Genomic DNA, 19,651 nt, shown 5'->3' with positions numbered 1-19,651 from the left:
ACACCATCCTCCAGATCATTTATGAAGATATTGAACAAAACCGGCCCGAGGACCAACCCTTGGGGCATTCCACTTGATACCGGCTGCCAACTAGACAAGGAGCCATTGATCACTACCCGTTGAGCCCGACAATCTAGCCAACTTTCTATCCACCTTATAGTCCATTCATCCAGCCCATACTTCTTTAACTTGCTGGCAAGAATATTGTGGGAGACCGTGTCAAAAGCTTTGCTAAAGTCAAGGAACAACATGTCCACCGCTTTCCCCTCATCCACAGAGCCAGTTATCTTGTCATAGAAGGCAATTAGATTAGTCAGGCATGACTTGCCCTTGGTGAATCCATGCTGACTGTTCCTGATCACTTTCCTCTCCTCTAAGTGCTTCAGAATTGATTCCTTGAGGACCTGCTCCATGATTTTTCCAGGGACTGAGGTGAGGCTGACTGGCCTGTAGTTCCCAGGATCCTCCTTCTTCCCTTTTTTAAAGATGGGCACTACATTAGCCTTTTTCCAGTCGTCTGGGACTTCCCCGATCGCCATGAGTTTTCAAAGATAATGGCCAATGGCTCTTTGCATTTCTCTATTGCCCCTGGAAGTACTGTGCTGCCATGTGCTTCAGCCACTGCTGCTGGTATTTTTCCCGCTATACACCCTCTTAATACGGCATGAGCCGGTAAAGCCACATTCTAGCCCTAAGTTATTAACTGGTATTCATTTAAATTGTGTTGTCTTTCAGTTTGCTAAACATGTTAAGAGTATGATTTGTGTAAGACTCTCTCCTTTTGTACTGCAGTGTACAATGCAGGTTGAAGAAAGGGAAGCTAAGGTGCAAATCAGAGACCTCCATTTTTCAAGATTAAACATTTGTTAATTTTTAGGCAACACATTCCTTAGCATTTTATTGAAGAGGAAGTTTAAGATTAAAATTTAGGGGCAAAAATTCTCCTCTCTGTTGTGGATAGCTAGTGCCTGTTCATCACTCACTCCACATATGGAACTGGTCTTCCTGGCAATGGAATTGTATCCTAAGACTTTAGGTACTTGAATACAGAAAACATTTGTCACTTGCAACCAACGAGAAAATATACAGTCACTTGTTTTCTGGTGTCAAGATTACTCTTCCCTACTGTGGGTTTTTGGCACTGTTGGGAATTATACCTGATAGGACACGCACACAACTGCTGCGAATTATACCTGATAGGTCACGCACAGTTCGAATCTAGGCTGAGGCACATGAACAAAGTCCACAACTGCAGAGTTCCCAAAAAACACCAAGTTTATTACGCTCGAGCGTGGTGCCCCCCTGCTAGCCAGGAGGAGACCCTGAATACAGATTATACAAAGGTTATATACTTTTTAGCAAAGCGTGTTGCCCTCGTGCATCAGAAACCTTAGCCAATAAACATACCCTTTTCTTATCTACCACCTATCCCTGCTTGGTGCATTCCTCGTGCTAAACTAGTATGTTAATTACACAGCACGGTCCTAAAGCAATGCATCAGTAACTTTTATTATCAGGATGGGAGGCCTCACATCAAAGGCCAGGAGATAGGGATTTAGGTACAGACAAAGAACAGATACCGGGAGTCAAGACAAGCTGGAGACAAGGAGGAGGATTTTCACCGGAATGCAGTATCTAAGGAACACTCCTCCTGGTGCATGATGTGCTTGCTTTTAGACAATGGTGGGCCCCAAACAAAAATGGAGTCACATGTGCTAACTTTTCCTTAACAGCACAAAAAGTTAGCAATGAGATTAAATTTCTTAAGACACAGGTAACTTCTGCGTTACATAAAATGCATCCTGTTTAGCATCTTCCTGGCACATGAGTTTTTTAACAGCTATATAATTTAAAAGAAAACCTGCTTTTACTTTCCAGATTATACCAGTGTCACAAAAGATCAGAAGATGCTATTCTCTGCTGTCAAAAAGCTCTGAGCCATATTGAGAGGAGTAAGGGTGAAAGCAATCTGGAATGTATTCCTGTACACAAGAAAATGGCAGGAGTAGCACGGGTTCTTGGGGATTATGCAACAGCAATCCAGCATCTTGTAAAGGTAAAGAAGGTTTCAAGTAAGGCATTTTGCTAAATGTCATGGTTAATAGATAAGCAAATCATCACCGTAATGAGGCTCATGCACAATTAGTAAATACATGTCTTTGCTGCATTTTTTCAAAATATCATTAGTTCCCGTTAAAGGATTAAATGATACACAGTCAGCAGCCAAGGCAGTACATTAAAAACCTAACTCCTGTTAATAATAATGGGATTTGTGCATCTAAACCACCATGGAGAGCACTGAAACTTGCCCGGGATGCTTACAAACACTAATTGTGAGCCTAATCCTGTAAAGTTCTAAGCACCTTGCAAATGGCAATCAGAATCCTTAACTCCTATAAAAAGACACTCAGTACCCTGCAGTATCAAGTCCTATATTACTACTAAGAACATCTGAAACCATCAACACAGCTGGTGGTGGCTGGTTTGGTTTTGGTTTTGTTACTTTTCCCAAAGAAAGATAAAGCTTGAGAGACTTGTAAAGAGCTAGATACTTACACACATAGGTGGCACTCAGTGGCTGTTTGGTGGAATATGTGAAATGAGTCAGTTGTGTGTTTCCTACCGGGACAGAAGTTTCTAAGTATTATTAAAACAAAGTCCACCATCACAATGACAATAATTAGCATCTTGCTGTAGTCTTGGCAGAGCAGCTTTGCCACTAGTAGACATGGAGTCTGAAAATGCTTTTTACTTACTAGAGATGATCCCTTTGGGTTTGAATTGAGATACGTTGCTGAGGCAGTGTTTTATGGAAGCATAAGAACATAAGAACGGCCATACTGGGTCAGACCAAAGGTCCTTCTAGCCCACTATCCTGTCTTCCAACAGTGGCCAATGCCAGGTGCCCCAGAGGGAATGAACAGAACAGGTAATCACCAAGTGATTCATCCCCTGTTGTACATTCTCAGCTTCTGGCAAACAGAGGCTACGGATGCCATCCCTGTTCATCCTGGCTACTAGCCACTGATGGACCTATCCTCCATGAACTTATCTAGTTCTTTTTTGAACCCTGTTATAGTCTTGGCCTTCACAACATCCTCTGGCAAAGAGTTCCACAGGTTGACTGTGCGTTGTGTGAAAAAATAATTCCTTTTGTTTGCTTTAAACCTGCTGCCTATTAATTTCATTTGGTGACCCCTAGTTCTTGTGTTATGAGAAGGAATAAATAACACTTCCTTATTTATTTTCTCCACACCAGTCATGATTTTATAGACCTCTATTATATCCCTCCTTAGCTGTCTCTTTTCCAAGCTGAAAAGTCCCAGTTTTATTAATCTTTCCTCATATGGCAGCCGTTGAATACCCCTAATAATTTTTGTTGCCCTTTTCTGAACCTTTTCCAATTCCAATATATCTTTTTTGAGATGGGGCGACCACATCTGCACATAGTATTCAAGATGTGGACATACCATGGATTTATATAGAGGCAATATGATATTTTCTGTTTTATTATTTATCCCTTTCTTAATGATTCCCAACATTCTGTTCACTTTTTTGACTGCCGCTGCACATTGAGTGGATGTTTTCAGAGAACTATCCACAATGACTCCAAGATCTCTTTCTTGAGTGGTAACAGCCAGTTTAGACCCCATCATTTTATATGTATAGTTGGGATTATGTTTTCCAGTGTGCATTACTTTGCATTTATCAACATTGAATTTCATCTGCCATTTTGTTGCCCAGTCACCCAGTTTTGAGAGATGCTTTTGTAGCTCTTCACAGTCTGCCTGGGACTTAATTATCTTGAACAGTTTTGTATCATCTGCAGATTTTGCCACCTCACTGTTTACCCCTTTTTCCAGATCATTTATGAATATATTGAATAGTACTGGGCCCAGTACAGACCCCTGGGGGACACCACTATTTACCTCTCTCCATTCTGAAAACTGACAATTTATTCCTAACTTTTTTTTCCTCTCTTTTAACCAGTTACCAATCCATGAGAGGACCTTCCCTCTTATCCCATGGCAGCTTATTTTGCTTAAGAGCCTTTGGTGAGGGACCTTGTCAAAGGCTTTCTGAAAATCTAAGTACTACTATATCCACCGGATCCCCCTTGTCCACATGCTTATTGACCCCTTCAAAGGATTCTAGTAGATTGGTGAGGCATGATTTCCCTTTACAAAAACCATGTTGACTCTCCCCCAACAAATTATGTTCATCTATGTGTCTGACAATTTTGTTCTTTACTATTGTTTCAACCAGTTTGCCCGGTACTGAGGTCAGGCAAATTGGCCTGTAATTGCCGGGATCACCTCTGGAGCCCTTATTAAAAATTAGCATCACATTAGCTATCCTCCAGTCATTTGGTACAGAAGCTGATTTAAATGATAGGTTACAGACTACAGTTAGTAGTTTTGCAATTTCACATTTGAGTTCCTTCAGAACTCTTGGGTGCATACCATCTGGTCCTGGTGACTTATTACTGTTTAGTTTATCAATTTGTTCCAAAACCCTCCTCAAATGACACCTCAATCTGGGACAGTTCCTCAGATTTGTAAACCTAAAAAGAATGGCTTGTGTTTGGGAATCTCCCTCACATCCTCAGCCATGAAGATTGATGCAAAGAATTCATTTAGTTTCTCCACAAAGGCCTTATATTCTGCAGTCAGAATAAAAATGAAACTGAAAATCTCCATTAATGAGGTTGACTAGAAAACAGTAACCATTCTGCCTAAACTCAGAAATGTACTGGATCACCATTACACTAGAAAAATTCCTGGTGCTTTGCCCATGATACTTGGCAAACATCCCCTGTGCTCCCTATGCTGTAGCAAATTGCATTTTTCAGATCATTTCACAGCTGACTTTATTTCTGCTGCTGTCTGCATTCCTCCTCTCCCACTGCACCATTTACTCAGATTGTTTTGGGATGGACTACATCACTTATATTCAAGAGGAAGGGAAGAAATGAAAGCAATTGTGTTGTCTATACTAGGAGTTAAAGATGTATTGTTAGAACATGCCAGCTAACAAATTCTAAAAGTCTAGCGTAGATAAGGCCATGGAGACTTTAACACTTGATAAATTGTTCAAATTAAAGCATAGACACTTCCCTGTGGGTCACTTTGACCAGAAAATGTGTTAAAATACAACTTGCCCTATCTACGCTTACGGTTTAAGCATGTTTAGGCTGTGTTTGCTAATCTGTTTTTTTAACACCACACACTAACACCGTTGTCAATATTCTAGCGAAGGCCTAAGGGGAAAGCCTGTGTATCTGAGAGACTAAATTCTCTCCACAGGCCTGAACATTTTCCAAAGGGGCTGTGGCTGAAGCTCTTCTGCGTACACTTCAGTACAGCCTGAGAGCTTGATCCAAGTCCCTTTCAAGTCAACGAGTTTGATGTCAATGGGAGTTGGATTGGGTGCTAGGAGATTACCAGGAAGGACAATATAGCCACTAACCATAGAAGAACCCAAGTGAAGGCTGACCAATCTGTCCTTAACTTGGACCTTGGTTTTTGTATGTGCCAGTAGGTTTTAGGGGATAGGGTTTGGGGGGGCAGATGAGGGGAGAAGGTTGACTTGGGTGTTTTTAGAACAGCTTATACAAAGATGAAAGCTTCAATCCTATGTGTTTATACACACTGAGTCAGATTTCCAAGACAACTCAATATGTTGGGTATTGAACTTTTTTTGAAATAAGTGTCACAGTGGGAACTGCTGGATGCTGAGCTGTTTTGGAAATCTGGCCCCAGTTCTGGCTAGAGAGCTCTTGAAAACCTAGCCCATTACCTATATTGGCCACATAGCTGATAATAACTAGCCACTTCTCTGTAATGAGCATACATATCTTTTTTTAATGCTTGTACATCTTTCTATGGATAATATATCCCATGATTTGATAAGCCATTTATGAACCTGAGTGAAATTATGAGAATTCCATTCTGAAGCTCATACCACTCTGGTTACTTCGTGAAGCTAGCCTGGTGCAAAAGAGAGCATACCAGTAAAGCATCCCAGAAGGAAATAATCAATGCTTATTAAAATATTAGAGCAGTGAAATATCATCACTTGGCTGTTGTCACCCTAACATTGCTTAAGAAGAGTTTTTTGGTACCGGGTATGCATGGTGCTGATTGAAATGTAATAGGCTCTTTTTGAGTTTTTTAAAATCCTTTCTAATGGCCCAGTCCTACTCACCCTCACTCACAAGAGATGTCTCATTGAAGTCAGTGGGATTATTCATGTGAAAAGGGTTTGCAAGATTGGATCCTCAAGGTGGAATGCCCAAGGAAAATTGCACTGTAGTTGTAATTTCCCCAACTGGAACTTCTTTTGTGTTCCTTGGATGAATCCACTTGTTTTCAGTGGTGCAATATTTTGCATTGTATTGATATCAGCAGGCTTAAATTGGGGTTTAATGTACAGATATTACAAGAGCCTATATCTTGATAAGGTCACTGGGAATGATCATTTGTTCTACTTTGTAGTCAAAGTCCTAAACCTACATTTCATTTTTCTTTTGCAGTCTGTCTCTCTCATGCCATTTTCCTGCCTTTTCTCCCCAGTTTCATACAAGGAATATGTACCCAGGAATGTAGAGGAAGGAAATTTTATCTTTTTCCAAGCAGGTATTGTATGCAGTATACCTGAATCCTCCTCCTAGTCCAGTGGGGACTGTTAGATTACTGCCATTTTAGGGCCTGGTTTTGCATCTCTTTGCCTCTGCCCAAGAGAGAACCAGGAATGGACTAACAGGGCGTTTGGAAGTCAGGACTGAGGAGCATAAGCAAAGCTATGTTGGGAAGGTTGCAGTGTGCCCCCTATATTACCCCTGGCTTACGTCAATACTATTGTCTCCTCACTTTCGTAAGTACCAATGTCACTTACCAATTAAAAAAAGATTCATATGTCAATACTTACTTTAAGTTTTATCGCCTAAGCTTTATTGTAAAGTTTCCTCACATTTCTTATAGAACTAGTGTATGCTGATGTTCTGCCTTTGGGCAGCAACACATCACTTGATTTGCAAGTGCAAACCAGAGACTTGTGTTTTGTCACTCTGCTATTTGTGGCTTCATGTAATTTTAGTGGGCTTTTTGGAAACTCTAGGAACTCTTGCAGGTTTCCGTTTTCTTCTGCTCCCTCTCTCCTTCCTTTTTCTCTCTCCACTTCCTTTCCCTCACTCACAGCTACCTTGATCCTTTTTGATAACTCTTTCTTCTCTAAAATCCCTACCCTCTGATGTTACATGTATGGCTACTTTTTGAAGTCAGTATATTTGCCTTAATATTTATATATACATAGGCTGACTTGGTGGGATATCATATGTAGTTCAGTGTGTACAGGCTTGCAGGGTAAAGACTATATCATATAGCCATTGTTGCTTTTCTCTATGTTATGATTCTCTGTGTTTTGCTTTATATAGCTTTATTATTTATGCTTGTCCCCAAAACTCAATAAATACAATTTTAAAACTTCAATCCACTTTAAATTGGAACCTGATGGAAGTTTTGCAAATATCCATATTTGGTCCTCACACTTTCAGAGATGAAAAAGCCATGTTCATTTCCCACAAGATATCCCATAAATCGCTTAATTCCTCCTTCATTCTCTCCTGAATGTGGACTGAGCACAGTAACTTTTCTATTTGATTTTTCTATAGTCCTTCCCTTTTCAGGTCCACTTGAGAGACTGTTTTTGACTCCCGATTTTCCCCAGTTAGACTAGGAATTGCAGTTGCCTGTGAGTTTGTTATTACCTTACAGAAGGCTCCCTGCAGTGAAGAGTGGCTGGGAGGAGGATAGAGCAGCAAATACCTTGTATTTCTGCATGACCTGACACAGCTGAGCTGGCTTACTTCTGATTATGACAATGAGCAGCAGTGGCAGGGCTTTACTGGCAGAGAATGCTGCAGCAACATTATAGCCTCTTGCCATTAGTGTCATTATGCCCACAAGGACAAAGCATGGGAAAGGGTAAAAATCATCTTTAGCCGGACCAAGATTTTTCCCTTTTTGTGTAAAAAGTTTTAATAGTGAATCAATGGATCTCATTATGAGGTGTATTCTTCTCTCATGCACATGCCTGTAAATCCCAGGCGTTTGGAGTGGCATTGCACATGCCCACCAAGAGGTGCACGTAAATCTCTTTGTGTCCAAAGTGAAGGGAAACCCCACTGATAAGACTGAAATGATGCTTCATTCTGGGCTTCAAATAAATATAACCATCATTTATACAGCCCCTTTCACCCCAAGGATCCCCAAACACTCTAACCGCATGTGACCATTTATGTGCAGGAGTCATCTCACCCACCCCTCAACTACAGCCATCTCGGGAGTGGAATATGCAGCTATATAACAGTGCACAGGAAAAATGCACAACAAATCAAGACAGGAAATGAACAAGAATACTGTTGTTAGAAACTGAAGTGGAAAATTAGATTGGAGGGGAGGAGGTTTTACTTTCTGAACCAAAACAGAATGTAATGGATATTTGGGATTGGTAGCTAAACAGTTCACCTCGGACCTGATCCAATGCCAGCGGAAGAAATTGGGAAAACTGATTTTAATATGCACCCGACATCTCATTTATAAAGTCTGTTTGATTTCCCTGAAAAAGAAACTTTCTGCCAAATAAGCCCATTTATTTTCTTCTTGTCCCACTGGAGACAGAGCTAACTGTGACACCGCATCAGAGAAGTGTCGTTTAAACTAAACTGTTTCCTCTGTTTATTTTTTAACAGGCTCATTTCATTGCACTGAGAAAAAGCCCTTCTTCAGGGGAAGCAGCAGAAACTGCTCACTTGGTGGCACGGGCTGCAGTTTCCTCTAAACGACCAGAGCACTATGGTGAATTCCTTTTAAAGGTTATGAATGGTTACCATGCTGTCCTGCTTGTAGGAATGCACATTTCAGTAAATGCTGCACGCTGTACCACGGTAGATTTAGTCCCTCTTGCATTGTTTGCTTCATTTTGCAGACTTTGTATGACTGTGACGTCGTTTCTCAAGGCATACCGGATGCTTTTGATATGTATCACCCTCCACTTAATCCTTTGCCTTTTATGAGCAATAGCTAAATCACCAGAGGGAGTTACAGAGGCAGCCTTGAAGCCACAGAAGATGTTATAAACCGACGGCAGGCATTTGCCATTTCTTTCTAACGTGTTTATCCATCTTTTAAAGTCATTAGTGAGCTGCAGCCACTGCTATGACTGAACCAGTAAGTGTGCTGACTGCAATCTCTTTCCATTCCCTTGCTGGAATTCTTACTTTGCAATTTGAAGTGGCCTCAAGCTATCAATCAGTGTGTGCAGCTGTAGCTATACAAATTTGCTGTATCCAAAAGCCTGGGCACAGGGTTGCTGCCATCAAATTTTAAAACCCTACCATTTATTCTTTGGGACCCTGCCACTGAAAGTTTTCTGTCCTGATTTAGTATTCTGCTAGGATTCTTTCAGTTCTATCAGTTAATAATAACCTAGTATTTATAGATTTGGTTCTCAACCAATGGTACACATACCCCTGGGGGTACACAGAGGTCTTCCAGGGGGTACGTGAACTCATCTAGATATTTGCCTAGTTTTACAACAGGCTACATAAAAAGCACTAGCAAAGTCAATACATACTAAAATTTCATACAGACAACGACTTGTTTATACTGCTCTATCTACTATACACTGAAACGTAAGTACACTATTTATATTCCAGTGGATTTATTTTAGAATTATATGGTAAAAATGAGAACGTCAGCAATTTTTCAGTAACAGTGAGCTGTGACACTTTTGTATTTTTATGTCTGATTTTGTAAGCAAGTAGTTTTTAAATGAGGTGAAACTTGAGATACACAAGACAAATCAGACTCCTGAAAGGAATACGGTAGTCTGGAAAGGTTGAGAGCCACTGTTGTAGAGCATATTGCATGTTCCTTGCACTTGAAATATTTTCTACTTAATTTTCTGTAAATGCTGGATGCACACTAATCAGGTTGACATGTAAGGCCATCCACCCTAAACTCTGATTGGCTGAGAGTTCAAAACTGTCATTAAGGTACATTGATGGAGCCTCAAAGCCAGAGGCATTGATACAGAGCTAGAATAAAGAGGATTTGACTCCCAAAAGGGATGTTATTCAGTGAATCTGAAATACAGCCTGGTACAGAGAGCTCTGTACAAGGCTCTACATATCACTTAAGCCTCATGTTATAGCCATAAGTGCAACATAGGAGCACAGATCCACATTAGAGGGGTGAATTTCACCCAGAGGGAATTTTAAATGTGAGAGTTTAGAACATGGGAACAGAAGTCTATTGTTCAGTTATTGTGAATTCGAGGAGGTATACGGAAGGTTTAGAAATGACCAGGGAGATCCAGGACCTTGCAATTTCTAGAAAATACCTTTATCTGATTTCTGATGGAGATTGAATGACTAAGACTGGCTCAGAGTAACAGATAGGGCCACCTACTCTAAGCCATACACTGACTATCCATTTCGAGCAGATCAATTACATACAATGTGTGGGGAGAAGATATTTTGAAATAAAATTACTTATGCTCAGTGTTTAAATGGTTTATAAAGTGCTGCTGGTAAGTATTCTCATGCATATTTTAAAAGGCTATTTCAGGTGACCAGAATGAAGAAAACCGTGCAAGACTTTGGGATGGCAGGTTTATAAAAGGAAAACAAATGAGGGGAATAAAAAACTCTTTCCAGCAGTCGTCAGCTATTCCAGCCCATATAGTGGGCATTAGGAATATGTTCAGTGCTTCCTCGTGACCCTGAATTAACAGGATGTGATCTGTTTGCAATTCCCTTGGAATGATGTACCTCAACCCTTAGTTGAAGACACCAATTATCCCCTATCGGTTCAGCTATTATTTTAAATCACAAAGAAATTAAAGAGGCAGGAATGTATATGCCTTATGGGGAAAGCAAATTCCTGCAGTCTCATCCTGGTTTACACATTAACCAAATTTGAATACTTGCATGCCCCATCAAGTCTTGCAGCCTTTGAGACATTTCTTTTTTGTGTGTTTTTCTGCACCTTTCTCTTTCAATTTCTAATTTCTTGCTTATAAAACTGAGTAAGAAAGTATGACAGTATTGTCATTAAAAGTTGAAATATTTTTTATTATACAGAGCAAAGAAAAGAGCTTGGATCTCTTTCAGCCCTGTGGCCTTGATTCTTCCCTGCATCAGGAGTAAGCCTAGTGCCAGAACTGAGGGGGCAGCAGTACTTCTGTCCTGGGACTGCCAGGGCTGGTTCTGATCCCAACTCAAGTTTGGACATGCCTGAAGGCTGGCTTAATTTGTGCCATATCTTCAATATCTGGGGCATGGCCCCGCCTACCTTCATTCTGCTCCACCATGCCCCCAGCTGTGAGGAGGCTCCCTGTGTTGGGGTTATTTTCCAGGTGTGCTTTTTAATTGTGGCCCTTTAGTCTCTGGACGGGGGACACTGCCAGACATGCCCAAGTTGCTGCTTTGAATGTGGGCATGGGATCCAAAAGTTGGTTAAGCTACCAACATTTTATGATTACAAATATTCTAACTACAGATTACTAGTCAGCCCTTCTCTGAGCAAAATACAATTATGAAATTATCCATGTAAAGATTTCTTAAGTGCCTTTACTTCTTGGAACTATTTACAAATATTAATGAACAAATGAAGAACTGCCTTAAAAAAGAGTAACAAAAGCTATTGCTCTTGTTTCAGCCAGATTACCGTTTTATTGTTAGGCAGAGTGAGGAAAGGGGGGGAAAATAACCAAATACTGAACAGATAAACGTGCTTTAGATCATGCCCTGAAGCTCACAGGTCCTGAGCTCTGGCGAACAACCACTTCCAAAGGTGAGAGCCCTGTGCTGACAGAGTTTTGCTGTCAATCATAAAAAAAAAAAAAGTCAGTTATAGGATCTAGCAGCCAGAATGTCCTGGCTGATCTTAATTAATGTGATGGAATATGTGAGAGGTGATCTCACAGGTCCAGACCCAGACCATTGAAGACTTTCAAGATTGTAATCAAAATTTTGAATTGCACCCAAAAGCAGTTGAGTTGCCAATGCATACTTGAGCATCGGTGGACTAATAACTCCTTTCACTCAGAAGGTGGCATCTTTCTTAGCTGAAACTTCCAGCTGTTTTTCAAGAATAGCCCTAACAATTGCATATGGTGGCTGTCTAGCTTGGATGTGACAAAGGCATAGATACCCATTGTGAGGTCACTTATCTCAGCCCTCACCTACATCACTATGACACTTTATATTTTTGTTCTAAAATACTCTAAGAAAATAAAATTCAGAGCTAGAAAACTTACCCCAGCCTATAGACTATAGTTTACTTTTACAATTCCATGGCAGATAAAATATCATTTCAAATTTTACATCCTCTATTGGGTACATGCTTTTTGAAGTCACCTGCTTCATATAAGAAGAACCTATCACAGGAACAGCTACATAATAGGAATTTTGAGCCTGTTTCCTCAAAACACCCCATCTATGTACAGAGTCTAGCAAGGGAAAAAATTGCTCAGTGCCCACTTCAATTCGTTTCCACTCTGTTGGCCTGCACAGTGATACTAACCTGGCTAGCTTGCCAGTGCAACCAGTGTCAACCTTTATACTAACACTTCTCCCCAGCACTGAAAGGCATTCAAGATATTTGCGTTTTGTTTATAGCTTTTTCCATAAATGATATTCAGATAAAATAGCTTTTGGGACAACATGTACTTCAATGTAAACCTTCAAAGCCTGATAGCAAAAACAGAGCTGCACACAGGCAGCCTTGTTTGGAATTGTTTCCCTCTTTGCTTTGCAATGCTTGAGCCCCTTCCAGGCAGTGTTCTTTGAAGAGTATTTGAATACAGAGAGTCTGTGCATCACTGCAGACACGAGGCAGAGAGACCTTTCTTTAACTATGCCATTCCTTCCAAGCATGCAGTTGCCACAGTTTAGTAAAAAGCTAACATCACAAAAAGTTAGCTGCAGATTTGAGTCACACTAACTATTACTTCAGGATAGGTTCTATTTATTGTACACTTTCAGATTTTAAATGTATGTATATCTATAATATATCAAAGGTGCTCTGCTTAGATATGTCAGTACTTTCCACTTAGTTTATGGTATAAATTATGGCTTTAACAAAATATGACAAATTTATACACATTTATAATTAATCTACTGCTGATAAATTGCACTTATATAGCACTTTTCCTCCAAGGATCTCAAAGCACTTCATAAACACTCTCATGCCAGTATTTAGCCTTAGATGGAGTTTACCGCCAGCTTTAGGCTGCATTCCCAAGCAGCCCAACTCCAAAAAGACCCAGTCCCGGCATGCCGGGAGCCACTACTGGCCTCACGCCATCCACGGGCACCTCTTAATGGTTTCACGCCAGGACCGGGTCTTCTTGGAGTTGGGTTGCTTCGGAATGCAGCCCAAAGCTGGTGGTAAACTCCATCTAAGGCTAAATACTGGCACAAGACCAATAATCAACAAGTACCATAAGGGAAAGTTGAAAAGAACTTTATAAACACTAACTATTTATGCCTTAACCTTGTTACTTATTTTACCCATCTTAGAGATGAGTAAACTGAGATTCAGACCAATTAAGTGATTTGCTCAAGGTGTCACAGCAAATAAGTGGGAGAATTGGGAATAGAATTCAAGAATCTTGACTCCAGTCCCACTAGATCACATTCCCTCCCAAAAGTATATATGTGTATAATACTAATTTTGAGACTGTCTTCAGATATTTAGTATGTTCATACCATGAACATGTTCATATTCAATATTATTGGTTTTCAGCCTTTTGTCAGAGATCAAATGTGGTAAGGTTATTTGCCCATTGTTACACAGTGAGTGAGTGACAGAGATGGGATTAGAACCCAGGAGTCTTGACTCACTGTTCTCCATTTTAACAATTTAATCTTACAGCCCCAGCTAACATGCTGTTTTAAATTTAACATTTTTATATTTAAACTTTCCCCAGTTTGTAACTGACCCTGCTGTCAAACAACATCAGTGAGAGGAGAACGTCTCTATTTTATCAAAAAGAAAAGGAGTACTTGAGGCACCTTAGAGACTAACAAATTTATTTGAGCATAAGCTTTCGTGAGCTACTGCTCACTTCATCGGATGCATGCAGCAGAAAATACAGTGGGGAGATTTATATACACAGAGAACATGAAACAATGGGTGTTACCATACACACTGTAACAAAAGTGATCAGGTAAGGTGAGCTATTACTGGGGGGGGGACCTTTTGTAGGGATAATCAAGGTGGGCCATTTCCAGCAGTTGACAAGAACGTGTGAGGAACAGTGGGGTGGGGGAGAATAAACATGGGGAAATAGTTTTACTTTGTGTAATGACACATCCACTCCCAGTCTTTATTCAAGCCTAAGTTAATTGTATCCAGTTTGCAAATTAATTCCAATTCAGCAGTCTCTCGTTGGAGTCTGTTTCTGAAGTTTTTTTGTTGAAGAATTGCCACTTTTAGGTCTGTAATCGAGTGACCAAAAAGATTGAAGTGTTCTCCGACTGGTTTTTGAATGTTATAATTCTTGACGTCTTCATCATCTGGACCCATGGAAAAGAAACCCTTGAGGAATTCCACCATGATTCTAACAATTTCCGTCCCACCATCAACCTCAGCCTGGACCAGTCCACACAAGAGATCCACTTCCTGGACACTACGGTGCTAATAAGCGATGGTCACATAAATACCACCCTATACCGGAAACTAATTTGCAAACTGGATACAATTAACTTAGGCTTGAATAAAGACTGGGAGTGGATGGGACATTACAGAAAGTAAAACTATTTCCCCATGGGCCCACCTTGATTATCACTACAAAAGGTTCCCTCCACCCCCCGATCTCCTTCTGGTAATAGCTCATCTTACCTGATCACTTTTGTTACAGTGTGTATGGTAACACCCATTGTTTCATGTTCTCTGTGTATATAAATCTCCCCACTGTATTTTCCACCTCATGCATCCGATGAAGTGAGCTGTAGCTCACGAAAGCTTATGCTCAAATAAATTGGTTAGTCTCTAAGGTGCCACAAGTACTCCTTTTCTTTTTGCAAATACAGACTAACACGGCTGCTACTCTGAAACCTGTCATTATTGCATGCAATTTCTGTAACTTTGCACAGAGTAGATGCACAAATGGGCACCTACCATCGGCCTCAACTTTCTGAAAATTAGGTCCAAAGGCTTAAAAGGTGGAAATCTGTTAAATTCCCCTCAAGAAACAAGAACTGAAGGCTGGTTTTAGATAATAATACTTTGCACTTATAAAGTGACTCATCAGAGGATCTCAAAGCAACTTACAAAGGTAGTTATGTACTTTCCCCTCCATTTTACAGGTGGAGAAACTGACAGAGATGAGTGATTTGCCCAAAAGTCTCCTTACACTCTATCCTCTATTTTAGCTACTAGACTGTGCCAACTCCCTTATAATTTATTCTGCATTCTTTCTGTGTATCTTTTTTAATCTTTAATCAAAAAAGGTACTATAGAGTGGCTAGCAGACAACACGCAGGATATAGTTACGACCCCATTCTGGTACAGCGACAACTCACAACAAAAATAATCTACACTTAAGTCTGAACCTTTGCAATTGCCCAATTTAGTATTTGGAATGTGTGAGGCCAGCAGCTTCTTAGTGGGGCCTGTTGTTGCAGGCTACTTTAACTGCGCCTTCTGTGTTCTGCTGTTTGTATCACAACAGCAGCTGCAGCCAGAGTTCCCAGCTTAACTCCATGGAGTCCATTTAAAACAGAAGCTTTTCCAGATGTAGCTTTCCCTGTGCTGAGTGGTCTGTCTGGTACATGGGTATAAAAACAAATCAGAAGGTGAGATTATATTATGTAGTACAACGTAACATTATTCAATAATCGGTTTAAGGAGCTAGCCTCAATTGAGAAATATAGAAGGGCTCTGTAGAACTTCAGCTGACAAGAGAGAGTCTGACATTTTTGTATCATAAAGTCCCTTTTTCACCTTAAGGCAAATACAGCTCTAAACAATTTTTTGCATGTTGTGTAAGACTTGCTAATAATCCATGGAGTCTAATAAAGTCAGATGTAGTCTAAGAATTTATTTCAAGGCATCATACTTTAAATCTTAGACCAACCCAATTAATAAATCACCATTTACAGTAAAATTCATCAACTTATTTATTGTATATACAAATAAGAATTTCATACTACTGACTGATGACAGGAACAAAAACTATTCCTATGCATATTCTATATTAAATAGAATATATCCTGTTGAGCTCACACAAGCACGGGCTAAATAACCAAATTGGCTATATTGTGTAGTGAGAAGAGCTCTTTAGAAAAGCTTTAGGGACCCATAAAGTTTAATTGTTTCTCAGCTCAGAAAATTTATAAAAATTACACTGGTAAAGACCAATATTTGTGACTTTTTAGATGACTATTTGGACTTGCTCTCATCATATTTAATGTAGAATGTGAGCCCACAATACATCAATTTACAGCATAGTGTTATGGCATAGTGTCCTTTAGTATACTTTATCTGAGATGAAGGAAATAGAGTGCAGACAGAAGTATAATTTTTAAGTTGACCATTTCCCTTTAATTCCAAGTCTTTGACAAATTGTGCTAACTTCACTGAGTGAAATACCAGCTTTAAGCTGCTGAATCCAAAAACAGTTACCATGTCAATAGTTTGAAACAATCTGTTGGTATCATATGTGTCTTTTACCATGACGCTTCTCAGTGCCGAAAGTGTTCCACATCTTTAAGGTGGTTATTATATGTCACTGCTATTTTTATTAACCTTACTTCATTATGTGTTCTGTGTTTGTAACTAATGCCACATTCCTGTAGCCAATGGCATAGCTGTGGGTGGGGAGGGAAGGATCTAAGTGTCTGTTTCAGTCTTTCCTATCCGACATACTGAGGTCTTCAACTTTTAAAAACATCTCACTTTAGCTGTGTTTCAGCTAATTTTATTAGTGAAGAAACATTCCCTGTTACCAGCTGTGTGAGTAGATGTATGTGGTGGAATCTCCTTCCTTAGAAGTTTTTAAGGTCAGGCTTGACAAAGCCCTGGCTGGGATGATTTAATTGGGGATGGGTACAGCTTTTGAGCAGGGGGTTGGACTAGATGACCTCCTGAGATCCCTTCCAACCCTGATATTCTATGATTCTATGTTCCCGGACTTCCTGTGATATTTATTTTTATAGTACTGATTTTTTTTTCTTACTCTAGTCCAGACTGTTTCTCAAACATTAATTAGATCGGGGGATGATTAAAATAAAAACAACACGGTTGTGCTACAGTTATTCGGTTAACATAAGATCACGCTTGCAGTGTTCTCTCTGTGATCTCCACTTGAAGGTTAGGGCCTTGTAACTCCTTTTTTTAAAAAAATATGATGCATTTAAAATTAAACCTTGACCTTTAGAGCTGGTTGAAAGCATTCGGATTTCCTTCCACTGAGGGAACAAGATCTATTCTTGTATGAAGTATCATTGGTCTTTAAAACAGGGTATCTGAAGACCCACTTCAGCTTGTAACTAGCTAGCTGACAACAACAGACTTTAAGGGTAATTTTGGACAGTGTCTTATTAAAACACAAAACAGTTGTGTTATTAAAGCTTGCTGTTACCAAGAAATACCGGTTTCTCTGATCCTCTGTCTTCTGCCTAAAAGGACAAAACAAAAATGGTAAGCTCTTTGGCACAGGACCAGTCTATCTTTTGTGTTTGTACAGCACCTAGCACGTGGTGGGTACCACCAGATTATATAAATAATCATATTTCTTGTGAGAAAGTTGTTTTTTCCCCTCACTGTTCTGCAAGGAAACAGCTATTTGAATTTCCAGTGCACATTTTAAAAATTCATTTTTTAATATTTCCAGGGGCTAATTCAATGATAGCATGAGTTCAGATTACTGTATACAAATTAGAGATGCACCAAATGAACAGAATAAATAAAAACCAGCCAGAACCTTCCCTCCACCATGCAAACCAAACGCAATTTTTATTTTTAGGTACAAAGCAGTTTAAGATTATTTTGAAATTTTAGTCTATGGTTCCTGGTTTGGGCTGGAAACTCTTTAGGGTTTTAGAGCAGAGTAATTGCTGTCGATCCCTATTAGTTTCACTCCTGTTAAATTATGTAAGACTTTGCCATAAGAACAATTTGCTTCCCCAGGAACAGAATGCAACACAAACCCTGAGCTAAATTCTCCACTAAACCACATGCAAGTGGTTTTCTGTAAGGTGAACGTGGACTGTATTTTCATCGTTAGCTTAATAAATACCTCTATTACACTCCTATATGACTATACAATCAAAACTTATGCAATCATAAAAATAAGTTCGTGCCTAGTAATCCAATAGCAAATATAAATAATTATCTTCACCACACTCCGTCAATTCACAGCTCCGGTGGGAGTGGCTTTATGAAACCCAGGGATATGACAAGTTAGTCTTGTTCTTATTTAATTTGAGAGCTAATTATTTTGTAATATGATTACAATTTTCTTTAAGATATCTATCTTTATTTGTATAAATAGATCTGTTGGTTTTTCCTAGCTTGGCTTTTTTTATCAAAATATTTTGGATCAGATTCTGTATACTCCAATGGTAATGAGTGGTATTACGTATCTTATTAAATTATGTATTGCAGTGCCTGTACCTACAGACCCTCTTATACGGCACCAACAACAAAAGGACTATAGCAACCCAGGAGGCCATTGACTTGTCAAAGTGAGTGAGTTTGCAGTCTTCTTGGCTGATCTTCCTTTTACATGCTGTTTACATTCTGCGTTCCCCTGCACGTCCCAGAGATATTTGGGCCGTAGAGGTCACAGAAATATCTGATGGAAAAGAAAGATGACCCCAATTGTTAGAAAGTTCATAGAGCAACAGTTTGTTGAATATAACACTCTAGTTTAAGGATAACTCTTCAGACTTCCACATCAGTGATCAAACCACGGCCTACAGAGATTTTGAAACGTGCCATCACCACCACCACCTAGATTAATCAGAGCACGAAATGAACTTCAGCCGAGGGTAGATTCCCTTTCACCTTGTAAATTAAGTGATGAATAGTGGAACTTGACAATGACCTATGATTTACAACACCCTTCCTTTTTTTCAGGGCCCCAGATGTAGCAGCAAAACAGAGAAGATTAGATAAAAAATGACCACCATTCTGTGCTATTGTGCAACAGTACTCCATAGTGGGAAGACCCAAAGCCTATATATATATATGAAGGTTTTTCATGTTTACATCTGAAGACTGAACCTGTATCTGCAAGTATCCATCAAGCAGAACTGAAATCCATCATTGGATTAAATACTGAATGTAAAGCAGACTTTCATGAGGATAGATTGCTTACCTTAATGGATACAGGAAAAAAATTAATACAGGCGAATGCCATTTTTAATGTTTATACTCTTGGATCATAGCGTTTTAAGATTATATAATGACAGCCTCTTCAGTTTTCTCTCTTGTGAAAGAAATTTTTTTTCCCTGTTTGGAAATACAAAACTGCCACAGTAATAAAATAATAAATTTAAATAAAAAATAAGATTCAGGCAGGTATTGCTGTTTCTGTACTGCACACTTACTAGCTTCTTGAACAAATCTGGATT

General features: G+C 39.6%; 1 protein-coding gene across 2 annotated transcripts in view; it reads left to right on the top strand.

Annotated features, from left to right (window-relative positions):
* Window positions 1-19,590, top strand: part of TTC23 (tetratricopeptide repeat domain 23) — a 32,669-nt gene extending 13,079 nt beyond the window's left edge. Inside the window, exons 2-5 of one of the 2 annotated variants that reach the window (XM_078854676.1) lie at window positions 1,879-2,056; window positions 8,753-8,858; window positions 18,681-18,760; window positions 19,155-19,590. In XM_078854676.1, the coding sequence (XP_078710802.1) occupies window positions 1,879-2,056; window positions 8,753-8,858; window positions 18,681-18,751 (355 nt within the window). In that variant the 3' untranslated portion in view covers window positions 18,752-18,760; window positions 19,155-19,590. Of the gene's footprint in view, window positions 1-1,878; window positions 2,057-3,995; window positions 4,163-8,752; window positions 8,859-18,680; window positions 18,761-19,154 lie in introns of those variants that run through there. The other variant, XR_013636452.1, reaches the window with a different exon arrangement.
* The last annotated feature ends 61 nt before the right edge of the window (window positions 19,591-19,651 follow it).

Source organism: Lepidochelys kempii, chromosome 10 (genome assembly GCF_965140285.1).
Source record: "Lepidochelys kempii isolate rLepKem1 chromosome 10, rLepKem1.hap1, whole genome shotgun sequence".
Classification (NCBI taxonomy): domain Eukaryota; kingdom Metazoa; phylum Chordata; order Testudines; family Cheloniidae; genus Lepidochelys; species Lepidochelys kempii.
Note: the sequence above shows the minus strand (reverse complement) of the source record. Positions and strands in the feature narration are given on the sequence as shown.